The following is a 15,460-nucleotide window of genomic DNA, read 5'->3' on the forward strand; positions in this document are numbered from 1 at the left end:
GACCATTTCAATGGCCAGCCAGGAGTGACAGTCATGGAGGGCCACCTCCTGTATGATCTTTCTTGTTCTATTTCATTTTTTCACATTGTGTTTATTTTGAACATGTGTGCATTGCACCTGTATCTGTATTTGGTTAAGAGAGACCGTGTATGTGTTTGTGTGCATAGCATGCCAAGAAACTCAGTCATCAGACAAACCACACTAGGTCACTGTACCCTGGGCCTACTCATAGTAAGCAGAACTCAGTTGTTCTTACTCATTGCTCAAGGTTGGCATGGTTGTGAGCGAAGGTAGAGTGAAAAGACAGGTAGGTAATAATGGAAGTGAGGAGGAAGAAGAAGAAGAATTGCAGATTTATACCCCACCCTTCTTTCCGAAACAGAGACTCAGAGCGGCTTACAATCTCCCATATCTTCTCCCCCCACAACAGACACCATATGAGGTGGGTGGGGCTGAGAGGGCTATCACAGCAGCTGCCCTTTCAAGGACAACCTCTATGAGAGCTATGGCTAACACAAGGCTATTCCAGCAGGTGCAAGTGGAGGATTGGGGAATCAAACCCAGTTCTCCCAAATAAGAGTCCGCACACTTAACCGCTACACCAGACTGGCTCTTTGACCTGGGAAGGCTCACTCTACTGACTCAAATCTGCCACTGTCTCCAATTCACCACCAATAAGGAGAATTTTGAGTAATGTTTTATACTGTGAAGTTGATATCAGTTCTTGTAACCAGAGCCAGTGTCTCAGTGTAGAGAGGATTTAGTTCTCTTCACATAATTGAGTACAAGTAAAATATTGCTGATTCAACTGATTCAGATATCAGACTGTGTATTTTTAAAATATAGTTGTGCAAGAAAGGGAATGTAATGCTGTAACTAGAAAATACTTTAGGAATACCTTGTTCCAAAAATATCACCCAGAGTAGAAGGCATGTCTTCGTGTAGTACTTTTGAGTCAGATGCTATGCAATGGACCCATCTGGTTTCTTTGGAGGAATGGGTAGCTGTCATTTACAGCTTTTCATGTGCTGCTGGAAATAGATAATCCGGTGTTCTTTTTCTGCAGGAGACTTATTCAGTGGAAAAATATGTACAACACCTCCAAGACTCCCTTGATATCCTTTACGAAGAGGTAAGATTTTAAGACACTCTAGAAGGTTGAGACCTTGGCAACCATACTTACATATTTCTCACCCTTGACAGAGTTTCCACGGTCATGTTTCATTCAAGCCCTTCTTTCAGATAGCTGGCACTGGTGCAGTCACATATGAAGGGTAATCAAATGACTTTGATAAGTTGTGATCAGGAAAGTTGTGAGGATCTAATGCAGGATTATCTTCATCTCAAATAACTTGGAGAGCAATATTAACAGACCAACTCAGAATCCTGCTGTAGTCTACTCAGTGTGGCTTTCTCCAAAGGAAGAGCTTGTAGGATTCCACTGCTGGTATCTTCAAGATCTCTGTGTAGCTGAAAGCTTCTTCCTCTGGCAGCAAATGGCAGTTAGATAGCAGGTGACTGGTTCTGCATAGTGTCCATTCTCTTCTATACTTTAATTGTGCCTTCTTGTACAGCAGTTGAGGAAAGAGAGTAGATGTAGAAAGAGAAGGGGTGGCACTTCTCATAAGAGAGGCTTACTCCTTTAGGGCTCTTCCGGCCCCAGAGATTCCAGGCATAGAATGTGTTGGCCTGATGTGGGATGTTGGGGAGGGGTTGGCGATCTGGCTAGTGTACCGACCGCCTAACGCACCGGCCAGCGCCTTACCGTCCCTGGTGGAGGCCGTGGCGGGCTGGGAGTTGGAGCACCCAAGGCTTTTGGTCTTGGGTGACTTCAATGTCCATGCTGACGACGCGGCCTCCAGCCAGGCGACGGACCTGGTGTCATCCATGGCGACACTAGGACTCTCCCAGGTTATTACAACGCCCACTCATCAGGCGGGACACATGTTGGACCTGGTCTTTGCGGCCGGAATATCAGTGACTGATATTGCAATGGAAGCAGTGCCATGGTCAGATCACTTTGCCCTTAAGGCTCGTATGGGGGTGTCACCCAAAACCTGTTTAGGCGGAGAGCGTATTTTTGCTCACCCGCGGAGCCTGATGGACCCGGAACGGTTCCTAACGGCCCTTCGGGACACCTGGCCCGCTGGCGACTCCCTGGATGATCTGGTAGAGTCCTGGAATGATGGGCTCTCCAGGGCCATCGAGGAGGTCGCACCCAAGCGCCCTCTGTGTCCCCGCTCGAAGCCGTCGCCCTGGTTCAACCAGGAGCTGCGGCAACAAAAGCGAGGACTCAGACAACTGGAGAGGCAATGGCGGCATACTCGAGACGAAGTGACCTGAACATCTTATAGAGAGAGTTTGAAGGCCTATGAGATGGCAATCAAAGCTGCAAAGAAAGTGTTCTTTGCGGCTAAGATTGTGTCCGCAACTTCGCGCCCGGCACAATTGTTCGACATAATTAGAGGACTTACAACGCTGCCGCAAGGCAGACTAAATTCTACTGAATTGGAAATAGGCTGTGAGGCTTTTGCGAAATTTTTTGTGGATAAAATCGCGTCACTCCGTCCCGACCCCCCTGCCAATTTTGAGACAGTTAGCGAAATCGAGGCCCCGAGTCTGTCTTCGGATTATATGCTGGACGGCTTTAGCCCCCTCAGCCTGGAGGAAGTTGACAGGATTCTCTTATCTGCTCGCCCAACTACTTGTAAACTGGACCCATGCCCTTCCTGGCTTATTAAATCTTGCCAGGGTGACCTTAGATATCCTATACGGGATATCATAAATAGATCCCTGACGGAAGGGCATTTTCTGACGCCGCTCAAAGAGGCTGTGGTCCGCCCCCTCTTAAAGAAACCATCTTTAGATCCGGCCCAATTGGCACACTATCGGCCGGTCTCAAATTTGCCTTTTCTGGGCAAACTTATTGAGAGGGCAGTGGCGATGCAGCTACAGACCTTCCTGGAGGATGCTTCCATCCTTGACCCATTTCAGTCCGGCTTTCGCCCGGGACATGGGACGGAGACGGTGCTGGTCGCCCTAGTGGATGACCTTCAACGGCATCTGGATCGGGGCGGCTCGGCAGTGCTGATGTTGTTAGACCTGTCGGCTGCGTTCGACACGGTCGACCACCGGCTACTGAAGGGTCGCCTCGCCAACGCAGGGATTCAGGGGTTGGCCTTACAGTGGCTTTTCTCTTTCCTTGACGGTCGGGGACAAAGGGTCGCAGTTGGGGGGGAGCTGTCCCGGAGGTGCACACTTGATTGTGGTGTACCACAAGGGGCGGTTCTCTCCCCGATGTTATTTAACATCTACATGCGGCCTCTTGCCCAGATTGCCCGAAGGTACGGGCTAGGGTGTCATCAGTATGCTGATGACACCCAGCTCTATCTACTGATGGACGGCCAGCCGACCTACGCCCCGGAAAATCTAGATTGGGCATTGCATGCCGTGGCTGAGTGGCTCAGACTGAGCGGGCTGAAGCTTAACCCTGAGAAGACAGAGGTCCTTTGCTTGGGTCGCCTCGGCCCGGGAGGGGGAATCCCCCTACCAGCCTTTGACGGTGCGCCGCTGATAGCGGCGGACAAGGTCAGGAGCTTGGGGGTGTTATTGGAGCCTTCCTTAAAGATGGAGGCTCAGATAGCAGCCGCTGCCAAGTCTGCGTTTTTTCACCTTAGGCGGGCAAGGCAGTTGGCCCCCTTCCTGGAGCGCGACGACCTAGCAACAGTGATCCATGCTATGGTCACCTCGAGGTTGGACTACTGTAATGCCCTCTACATGGGGCTGCCCCTGTCCCGAACTCGGAAATTGCAGCTGGTGCAGAATGCCGCAGCCCGGCTGTTATTGGGCCTCCCAAAGTGGGAGCACATTCAGCCGGGTCTTCGGACTCTGCACTGGCTTCCAGTGATATACCGAGTGCGGTACAAGGTGCTGGTCATCACCTTTAAAGCCCTATATGGCTTGGGACCTGTCTACCTGAAGGACCGTCTCTCCCCGCATGTTCCCCAGAGAGTACTGAGGTCGGGATCACAAAACTTCCTTACTGTCCCTGGGCCGAAAGAAGCCCGCTTGAAAGCTACAAGAGAAAGGGCCTTCTCTGTTATGGCCCCTACATGGTGGAATCAGCTACCGGAAGAGGTGAGGGCCCTGCGGGACCTTGTTCAGTTCCGCAGGGCCTGTAAAACAACCCTCTTCCGGTTAGCCTACACCTAGCTTGAGAATTTTAATGCAACCTGACAGATCTCTGTATATATTGGAATATTTATTAATTTTTATGGTTTTATCTGTTTTATCTGTTTTAAAGTTATTCCCTTACATGTTTAAATATTGTTTAATTTATGTTGGATCTAATGCTGGAAGCCGCCCTGAGCCACTTGTGGGAAGGGCGGGATATAAATTCTAAATAAATAAATAAATAAATGTACTGGTTGTGGCAACAGTGGGAAGCAAAAAGGGAGCAGGAACTGTGGCTTGGGACAGGAGAAGATCTGGCACTTGTCTGGCACTTGAACCCCTGCACAAGATAATATCTGGATACCCTAAGAACATATGTCTCAGATGCTGCTCCTGCCATGCTCATTTCAAAAAGTTCTGTTAATTCCTTGTTTTTGTCTCAAGTTTCTTCTAGTGAAATTAAATGTATGTTGCTTAGCAAAAACCAGTCATATATAATCTTAATGAGGATCAATTTGACATAATGGTGTACATTCATGAGATCCATAGGATCACTTTTACTTGTGTTAGAACTGCGGGCAATTATGTGGGCAGGACACAGTGGGAATCTAAATTCTCAGCCATAATGTTGCATCCAGGAAAAAAATTATGTGGGTAACTAGTTCCTCTGTAATCTCTTCACATGTAAATGGTCATTACAGGCAGCATGAAAAGTGATACAGTCAGTGTCAAATCAAGACATTGACGTTCCTCACCCACTGTGCCTTTGCTGTCTTACCTCACACACTATACTGTAAGATACTTTCTTCCATCAACAGGATAATTAATAATTCTGCAATACTGATTAGCAATTTAATTGACACATTTACACTCTTCAGGGCTTAATTAGAATCAGAGTTCAGTCCCTGGGATATGTTAACTAATAATGATTACTTGTTCCAAAGATTCTGATGCAAAACAATGGCCTGCTTGCTTGTGAGAAACAGATGGCTGGAGCAGCTCTAATCGTGCTGATCTCCATTTATGCCCTTTCATCCATCTTCAGTCTTTAAAGCAAGAGCCCCAAACCTTAGATGCTTTCGGAACTTTGAAAACAGGGATGGCCATGCAAAATATTGGCAAGTTCCAAGCTAAGCATCCCCCCTATCATGGAGACAAAGTTTTTAAATTGGTGCTGTCTGCAAACACAAAAATATTGCCTTCTGGGCTGCTCTGGAGCACCTTCTACTCCATTGAGGTGGAGGGAAGTCAGGACTGGCTCTTTGGTTTTGGGGATGAAGGAAGTGGTCACCACACTAGGGATCCCTGTACTCAACTATAAATTTTAGACTTGTGTGCATTAAAACAATGAACAAGCTAAAATAAATTTACAATCTCAGATTCTACCAGTCATGCAATCCAACTTGAAATCTCCCTACATGCCATAAAGCCAGAGGGTGAATAGACAGATAACAAGAAGCAGTATGCCAGACTTTACTGGACAGGATGCCTCACATTAAGGACTTTTTAAGGGAGGGAGGTGATAAAGAAAACAAACCAGTGGAACTGAGGCTATATTTGAAAAACATAGGCAATCAACTCCATTTAAATCAGAATCTAAGAAATCAGATTATTTGGAGGACAGAAAGTTTGATGTGATGCCTTCTGAGAAAAAAAAATCTGTTATGTTTGATTCTTGGTATGTCTCTCTTGCACACACACCATAAACAATCCTCAAACTGTTTTTCTTCAAAGTAGTATAGCATTTCTAGGTAATTATTTCAGTGCTGTATTGCTTTGGGGGGGGCAGGATGATAGCTATTAAAATATGTGTATATACTAGGTTTCCTTGAGAGAAATGTTTGTTGTTTATCTTAAGAGAGGAAGCCCTCCTGGGTTTCTGGGTGCTGGGAGAGGATTTTCTCTGAGTAACACCCACATGCCTTAGAGCCATCAGTCCTCATTACCACTTGCAAAAGCAAGTATGGCTGGATGGTTTCCCCCTCCCCTTCCTCAGCTATTCTCTCAGGCTCAATAAGGACAAAAATCAGATGATGATGCCTTAAAGTGAGGCAAACCATTATTATATCAAGTTCATTCATGTATGTTTTGGCTGGCAATGGCTCTCCAGAGTCTCAGCTGGAGATCTTCCATATTGTGTTCCCTTAACTGTAAATGGTGAGGGCTGAACTAGGAACTTTCTGCATGAAAAGCATATGTTCTACCACTGGGCATCTTTTCTTTCAATGACAATACTAGTTTTTCACATGTCTCAAGTAGCTTTCTGGCATTGTAATGCTGGAGGAAATCAGCTGAGTTGTTTATGAAACTGCAGCAAAGGAAGTTTGAACTGTAAAATTCTGAAAATGATAATTGTCTGGACTCTAGATAATAATGCAAACCTCATATCATATTTAGAACTCAAAACCAAATTATATGGATGCACCCTGTTCTGGTTTTGTCTGTTGTAGCATGAACATCTATGGCAAAAACAACAACTGGTCAAGACTTAATTCTAGAAGTTTGTGACTAAGCTCAGAGTATTTCTTTGTTTTATATTATGCCAATGAAGTACATTGGTCAGTTGTCACTAGCCTTTCCATGGTTCCTTGCCCACTGCATGAAGACTGGTGTTTTCTGTGCATAACCTCTCTGTGTTGTCCTGTGATCTGTGCATCAATATACCTGGTTCTTATAATCCCTGTAGCTGCCTCGGGCCTTTGTCAACGTGGTAGAGATAATGGAGCTCACTGGACTGCGTCAGATAGAAAGGGAAACATCCGGATGTGTTCTTTCAGGGGAGTAAGTGAACAGATCATATGTTGGTCTCTACTGAATGCTATTTTTAGGGCTAATCAATATCCTTGCTACTCATAAAGCAGCCGCTACAGACTTAAAAACTTGTCCCTTGTCAGATATTATTGAATTTTGGAGCTGTGAAGCAGCTGATGCTCTAATTATAATGAGGATTTTGGGTTCAGTTTTTCTTTTACTCATATAGGAGCAGTTAGCATTGATTTCCATTAGAGCTGCAGCCATTTAAGTGAGATTAGTTTTGGGTTCCCTTTTTTTTGTCCAGATATTAGTAACAAGGTAAAGTCTCATCCACAGTGACTGAACACTGCTGGATCTTTGCACATTTGCCTGTATGAGAAGCATGTGGAGTCCTGGCTGCAGTATCTCCTTTATGTAAAATTTGATTGCAGTAAGCACATCATGAGCTCATCCACCAATTTCTCCATCACCCCCCCCCCCTACTGTATCCTTCTGTGCCCCTGAAACAGTGTTCCTGAAGGGTAGTGGACCACCAGGTACCCAGTGGGGTGAGGAAATGGGAGTCGGTAACAGGAGGTGAAGAATTACCAAAGCTCAATCTCACCTGCCTTGAAAATTGAAAAAATGCAATTGCACAGATGAAACAGGATGAAATTAGTCCTAAACACATGCTTCTGATGAGTTCATTATTACGCCATAGTAAATTTAAAAATTTAAAAACTCTGTGTATTTCAAGTTTACACAGTTGTTGCACAAGCACAGCATCTGATTTTGGGACATAGATTATCTAGTTTTTATTTTCTTATTAAGCTCTTGTTAACTGAACTGTGCCAACTATCTTGGACAGCTGTTGATTTGGACATTGCTGTCTTTCAGAAGCCTGTGTCCATGCTTTCTAAACCCTTGGGAAAATTCCTCACAACTGCAAGAAATGCAAAAAGTGAACAGAGATTTTCAGGTAAAGTAAGGACCTAATTATTTAGACCTTTGTATCCCCCATGGGAAGTCTGTGTGTCACCATAGTGAAAGTACTTGAGTTTTGAATTCAGGTTTCAACAGAGACTGGTAGTATGACCTCATGTGAAAACATTAAACCAACTTATTCTCAGTTAAAACATTGGTCTATTATGATCAATAGTACCTACTTTAACCGGCATCAGCTTTTAGGATCTAGAGGTCTTCCATAAAACCTACTACGTCAGGGGTGGCCAACGGTAGCACTCCAGTTGGGTTTTTTTGCCTACAACTTCCATCAGCCCCAGCCATTGGCCATGCTGGCTGGGGCTGATGGGAGTTGTAGACAAAAAACATCTGGAGAGCTACCATTGGCCACCCCTGTACTACGTGATTCTTATTCTAACTAGATATGCCAAGAATTGAACCAGGAATCTTCTGCATGGAAAGCAGATACCTGTTAAGTTTTTTGTTGTTCAGTCGCACAGTCGAGTCCGACTCTTTGTGACCCCATGGACAAAGTCACGCCAGGCTCTCCTGTCTTCCATCATCCTCCAAAGTCTGCTCAAATTCGTGTTTGTTACATCAGTAACACTGTCCAGCCATCTCATCTTTTGCCGTCCCCTTCTTCAGGGGAAGCCAGTTTGGTGTAGTGGTTAAGTGTGTGGACTCTTATCTGGGAGAACCGGGTTTGATTCCCCACTCCTCCACTTGCACCTGCTAGCATGGCCTTGGGTCAGCCATAGCCCTGGCAGAGGTTGTCCTTGAAAGGGCAGCTGCTGTGAGAGCCCTCTCCAGCCCCACCCACCTCACAGGGTGTCTGTTGTGGGGGAGGAAGGTAAAGGAGATTGTGAGCCGCTCTGAGACTCTTCGGAGTGGAGGGCGGGATATAAATCCAATATCTTCTTCTTCATCTTCTTCTTTTGCCTTCTGTCTTTCCCAGCATCAGGATCTTCTCCAGTGAGTGCTCCCTTCTCATTTGGTGACCAAAGTATTTGAGCTTTAGCTTTAGCAACTGACCTTCCAGGGAACAGTCTAGGTTGATTTCCCTTAGGACTGAGTGATTTGATCTTCTTGCAGTCCAAGGGACTCTCAAGATTCTTCTCCAGCACCACAGCTCAAAAGCATCTATTCTTCTGCACTCAGCCTTCCTTATGGTCCAGCTCTCACAGCCATACATTACTACTGGGAATACCGTCGCTTTGGCTACACGGACTTTTGTTGGCAGGGTGATGTCTCTACTTTTTATTATACTGCCCAGGTTTGCCATAGCTGTCCTCCCAAGGAGCAAACGTCTTTTAATTTCATGGCTATTTTTTGAGGCACAGTAGGAAGTGATGACACCTTGAGTCTTCTTGGCAGTGGAACCCCGTTTGAAAAGCAAAAAAGAGGACTTATTTCCCAAATGACTATTTCAAATAAATGATCACTATGACAAACCTAATTTTAAATACCACATTACTTAAGCTGTGATCATTGCTACTAAAACTAGGGATGTCCCTAGCCTTCCAGCCTAAAAAGAGAATATTTTCATCAGTTTTTTAAAAAGAAACCAAAAGAGGACAGATGCCAAAAAAAGAGGATGTGTCCTCTAAAAAGAAGACATCTGGTAACGCTACCAGTATGACCTCTTTTGACTCTTTCTGTCTTATAAAAATGATGAAGACAAAGCTCTTCTGGAAGGCATTTGCCTTGATTGTGACTGCAGCTGAACACAACCACTACTGAGCAGAACTGGAATTGTTTTATTATATTATTAAAGTTTTTAAAATTAGTCTTACTCATTGATGGTATTTTTATATGCATTCAGTGGTTTTATGGTTAAGTGCTTCAAATGCCTTGCAGAGAAGCAGTGTAGAAATCTGAGATGTGGTGATGATGACAGTGAGGGAGTTAGATTTATAGGCTACCTTGTAGATCTGCAAGGACCTAATAAATATCATCTCCTTTCCTTCTTGATCCTTGCAAAAACCCTGGGTAAGTAATTCTTGTATTACAAATACTTAGACAACACAATTCCCACACTGATGCCTGTTTATTTATTTTTCATATTTATATCCCACCCTCCCCGCTGGAACAGGCTCAGGGTGGCTAACAACATTGAATCAACAACAGAGGTGGTTGAGTTATTCTTGGCCTACTCTCCTTTTCTTCACTCCATGGCCATCTTCCTGACCCTTGTCACTACCTTCCTTTAGTCTGATTGCTTTAAATTAACAGTTATACATTGAAGAGAAAAGTGGAGAAAGGCCACCATGTTATTGCATACAAGGACTGTTTTGCACTTGAGGAGAGAGACATTTTCATGTTGTTCCTCCCATTCACAAACAGGAGAGAAGCATGATGATGATCAATGGCAGTCGCTATGACAAGCGGGAAGATTTTGCCATTGTTGTGCAGCCATTTTTCCAAAATACCAACATGCCATTGGATAGAGTAAGTCATCATTTGCTACCTACGGTATAAAATATACAGGATAAGGATTGCATCATCATTATGACATTGTGCATTAACTTGTATGAAAGGGATTCTGCAAAATACCTCTCTGTCTCTAGGTAGAATAGTCAGTCCCCAAATGTCTGTCTCTTTGTCACACCCAAGCATGACTACACAAGAAATGCATGCTATGACTAGTTAAATTATGAAATAGAGTGCTGCAGATACAGCACTTAGCCTTTTGGCTAAGGTCAAGTGTAGATACAAACATGACCAGTTGTCAGTGACTCTCATTTTGCTCTATAAGACAAATTAAGTGGATTGCACTTGGCGACCATACTGGGGGAAGAACCAATTTTATTTTTCCACTGCTCAGGAAACAAGGGTACACATGCAGCTACCCTGTACTGAGTCAGACTACTGGTCTATAAAGGTAAGCCTCCCTTCACTTGCCCCCAGCCCCAATTTCCTGGGTCCCCAAAGGAAATTGGGGAGGGATGGCGGCTGTCACTAGCCCTGGATCGTTCCAGCAACAGTTACAGTTTATGGTTGTATTTTGTTCAATCCAGATCAAGGTGGTTTGGGCTACAGCAGCCTAGTCAGTAGACACCGTTCATAAAAAGCAATTCACGAAGAGCTCAGTGTCTTGTTCTCAAAAGCAGGTCCAGAAACTTGTTTGACTGATCTGATGTAGCTTGACTTGGTCAGAAAAATGTGCACATAAGGAAATGTCTGAAACATATGCTAAAAATTCAAGGCACATTTTGGATATTCAGATCATCATAAAATGTAACATCTGTGTCTTAAAATAAATGTCAGCGTTAACATTTGAATTGTTAGATCTATGGCTTGCCGTTTAACTCCATAGACTACAGAGGGCCATCTGGCAACTCAGACTGGATTTTACTACCTCTGTTTCCATAGTCAGATCATGAATGCAAGCTGAATGGCTGAGTCTTGCTTGGAAACTGCCTCTCTCTTTTCCTCACAGGGGCACTAACTTCACAGTCACAATCCAGCCCAGGGAGAAATGGAGAAGGGGGTGGGTGAGTGGGTGAAAGAAGTGTGCTGTTTCTTCCTTGCCCATTCAAGTCAAGAGAATAAAAAGTTGTCTTCCATAGGCATTTCTGTCCCTGATTGCTGAATGCAGCAAATGACTTGTGGGGGGCGGGGGAGAGGTATTTGTTAATTTCCTGCATTGTGCAACAGTTGGACTAGATGATCCTGGAGATCCCTTCCAACTCTATGATTCTATTACTCTTTCTAGCGTTTGGCACTCTTGTTCAGGTGGGCAGACGTGTTGGTCTGAAGCAGTAGAACAAATTTTTAGTCCAGTGGCAAGGTGTGCACTCACACTCTCTCAGACGAGCCAATCTATGAAAGGGAGATAGACCAAGGCTACCCCAATGGCAAGTGAATAAGAAAAGCACACAATGAAGCACACCCCATGTCTTCTTTAAACCAGTGATTCTGTATTTACAATTAAAGATGTGCATTTGGGTATATCATCTGCATATATTTCTAAAAAATACCTTATCATCATTTTCCTGATATATTCAGGTCTCCAGATGGTATCCAGGATTTTATGGGATACTGGGAAATGGGTCCTCCAAAATCCTGGGGAGTCCTGAGAATTACTGGACTATCAGGAGCCAGCATTTTAAGGCTCCCAGAACTAGTTCCCCCCCCCCCCCCGCTTTATTTCCTTTAAGTTTCTGTCTTCCCAGGGCTTGGTAATCAGCTTGTCATTTGGGTTACATGTTGATTCTGTCCTTTGAAATTGGTTTTGTTGGTCTTGCAACATTGTTCAAGCAGGTTCAACCTAGCCTTTGTTTCACGGGTTGTACATTGGCTTTGGCATGGAGGATTCTCTTGTTCAACATTGGGTTAGATTCTTGTAGGTTACATTTGTTGTTCACCTTGGTCCAGTTAACTTGAAACATTGGTGGTTGTTTAATGGACAGGCACCAGCAGCTCTGCTGCAATTTTGGTGATCATTTAGATTAACAAACCAGCCAGGCTGCAGAGCAAATATTAACCTTGGAAACTGCTGGTTGGAACTGAGGTAATCAATAAAAATGGCATCTCTTGAGTGTTGCCTCATCTTTGACAATGTTGCTACACTATGGTATCCCTGGAGGGTATAGGGCCATTGGCCACAGGGTAATTGCACAGCTCATATGAAGAATAAAGGTAACCATTTGTCATATATGCCAGCTGGAAAAAGTTGTGGCTCTCTCAGTCTAACTCCACCACAACTCATCACCCTTACTAGTCTAAAACTGACATTATACCAGAAAAGAGTGCTATGCCTAAATGGTGGTTGCTACAGGAGTGGTTTTATGCTGAATAATTATGTGACAGGAGTTGACTGGTTATTGGCTGAGCACCAAGAGACAATGAGCTAAAAATATAAATGAGAAATGCCAGAACCTTGCTAATGAAGGATCTCCTAGAGCTCATATGATTGAGGCATTTTGTGTTAAATCACAGGATGGAAAACCAGATCTGAGTTTCTTCGCTGTGGACTGCTTCCATTTCTCTGCAAGAGGCTATGCCAGCATGGCCACAGCACTCTGGAATAATATGGTAAGAACAGCTGTCAAGAGTTCAAGCCTATGGAGAGCTATACCTTCTGCGTGGAAGCCTAGCACTGAATCATTATAGGAAGGGACTGGCTAGGATTACTTAATGATGATGGAAAGTACTCTGCAAACAGTTACTATAATTGTATTATGATTTCACGGCTTCCAGGGCTGAACCCTGCCATTCAAAAGCGATTTGAGGTTTGAGGTTTTGGCTCACATTAAGCTCTTTAAAAACTGTTACATATTTAATGCTTGCAGTGGGTGTGGTGGCAAAAAAGGGCCCAGTTCTAATTTGTTATCACACAGAAACTTGGAAACATCAATAATATTATTAGCTGCCTTGGAAAGCATTTCTCCTGGCAGAGTGTACTGGAGAGAGTTTAGAAATTGAAGGGCCACTTTAGACATGGCACTGGGAAGTGACCTCCCACTTTTTGAAAGATTTAACAGCTTTAACACACTAAACCAAGGGTCTCCAATCTTTTTGAGCTTGTGGGCACTGTGGGATTCTCATACAGATTGGTGGACACAACCATAAAATGGCCACCAAGGGGAGGCAGAATCAACCAGTCATATACACACAGAGGAAACCCAAGTGCAGAGAACAAGAAGAATAATTTAAAAAAAAAAACACTGAGAAAGAGGAGTGAGAGAAAGAGAGTAAAACTAAAACTGTGGCGACAACTGCTGCAAAATAACCCCACCAGTATTTTAATCTTCATGGCCAATCAGATCTCCTGTGACCAATCAGAAGCCCTGCTTGGCAAGAGCTCCACCTTACTCCCCTGTCTGAAATACTTGGCAGGCACCAGGACAGAGGACCCCTGCCCCAAGTGCCCTGGGTATCTGCCAGCCTTGTGCTTTTCTGTGGAACCAGCTTTAACTGAGATTAGGTTGGCCAAGACCCAAGGGAGGGCTTTTTTAGCTGCCTTCTCCACCCCAAGTTATAGAAGTACCTCCCCAAGGAGCCAAGAGTGGCACCATCCTTCAGGCTTTCATGATTTTAACTTTTCCTAAAGGTCTTTGGATTAGATTAATAAGAACAGTATCTGCTGCTTGCTGGTTACCTTATGGGTTCATCCTTTGGTGTATTGTTTGGTTATTTGTATCAGTCTGTGGGGATTTTATATATTTAATACAGATTGGTTTTATTTTGGTGCACTGTCTTAAGCACCTTTGCATCGAAAGGCAGTTGATAACTAAAGTCAACTAAAACAGCCTATCAAGTATAATTAATTTTCTCTTATGTGCTGTTTTCCTGACGCCAGTTGCCTTCAGAACTATTAATTGCCTGCAGAAAAAATGTGGAGGTATAATATGGGTACTTTGGTTTGGGATCCCAGTTTGCATGCAAGAAGCAAAATCCAGGTTGCTCAAGTGCCCCAATCCAGATGTCACAACTGGGTTTACATTTCCTGGTTTAGGAAATCTTCAGTCTCAGCTCTGCATGTGAGGGGAGAAGGAAGGAGGAAAGGGCAGGTGAGCCCAAGAATAAACCAGACTTGGGCCGTGGTCACACTCACCATTAAATCCATCCCTAACGCGTTGCTATTATACTCCACAGCTTTTTTACAATGAATTTCCTGATCAGACATCCCTCCATCCTTCCATTCTAAGCCACATTGGTCCTGTTGTTGGTTGATCAGAGGTCTCAACTGGACCTCGTTTTATGAGATGGCGTTCCGCACTCGCACAAGCGCAGTACTGTATGATATAGTGCTTGGCTTTAAAAAAAAAAAAAAGTGCCAGCAAAGGTGGGCGATTTGCCCCTCCCCCCCATTTAAACACCCGGTGGTGTTTAAATGGGGGGGAGCACAGGAACTCTCTTTGCCATCTCTCCTCCTGGTGGGGAGACGGCAAAGGCGTGTCATCTTCCTTCCCCCCATTTAAACACCCCACCTGAATATTTAAATGGGGAGAAGAAGCACAGGAACTCTCTTTGCTGTCTCTTCACCGGGATGTACTAAAATGAATGACAAGATTTCCCATAGGAAACAATGGGAGAGCCTGGATTGCCCATTGGATATAATGGGAGGGAAGATTGCCAATAGACTTGCATGGGCTCCATTGAAATACATTGAAGCACAGAAATGGCTGCAACAAAAATCCAGAATGGATCTTCCAGGAAAGTCAACTAGTGCCCTGGGCACTTCCAGGAAAGTCAAGCTACAAGTGTCCTGGGCACAGATTGCCAGGGGAAGGCCAGATTTCCAGACCCTGGAACTGGCACAGGTGTTCTTGATTTGAATTGCTAGGAGGGTTGCCAACCTCTGGAACTGAATTGCAAGGGGACAGAGCACAATGCCAGCCTCTGGGACAGGATTGCCAGGGGAAAGGTAGTTTGCCAGCCTCCAGGACTGGATTGCCAGGGGAAAAGCTACTCTGCCCATCTCTAGGACTGCACTGTCAAGTGAAAAGGTGCTTTGCTAACCTCAAGGACTGGATTTTCAAGGGAAAATATCCTCTGCCCACCTCCAAGACTGGATTGTCAAGGGAAAAGTCCTCTGCCCATCTCCAGGACACTTGTTCATTGTGTTGACTTTCCTGGAAGATCC

The 15,460-nt window shown here is 44.5% G+C and overlaps 1 protein-coding gene across 1 annotated transcript in view; it reads left to right on the forward strand.

Annotated features, from left to right (window-relative positions):
* LOC132587164 (phospholipase B1, membrane-associated-like) overlaps window positions 1-15,460 on the forward strand; it is a 64,461-nt gene that overhangs the window by 37,184 nt on the left and 11,817 nt on the right. The window contains exons 11-15 of the mRNA XM_060259395.1: window positions 1,067-1,132; window positions 6,860-6,954; window positions 7,804-7,885; window positions 10,213-10,317; window positions 12,811-12,906. Coding sequence (XP_060115378.1) covers window positions 1,067-1,132; window positions 6,860-6,954; window positions 7,804-7,885; window positions 10,213-10,317; window positions 12,811-12,906 — 444 coding nt within the window. The remainder of the gene's footprint in view (window positions 1-1,066; window positions 1,133-6,859; window positions 6,955-7,803; window positions 7,886-10,212; window positions 10,318-12,810; window positions 12,907-15,460) is intronic.

Source organism: Heteronotia binoei, chromosome 1, assembly GCF_032191835.1.
Source record: "Heteronotia binoei isolate CCM8104 ecotype False Entrance Well chromosome 1, APGP_CSIRO_Hbin_v1, whole genome shotgun sequence".
Lineage (NCBI taxonomy): Eukaryota > Metazoa > Chordata > Lepidosauria > Squamata > Gekkonidae > Heteronotia > Heteronotia binoei.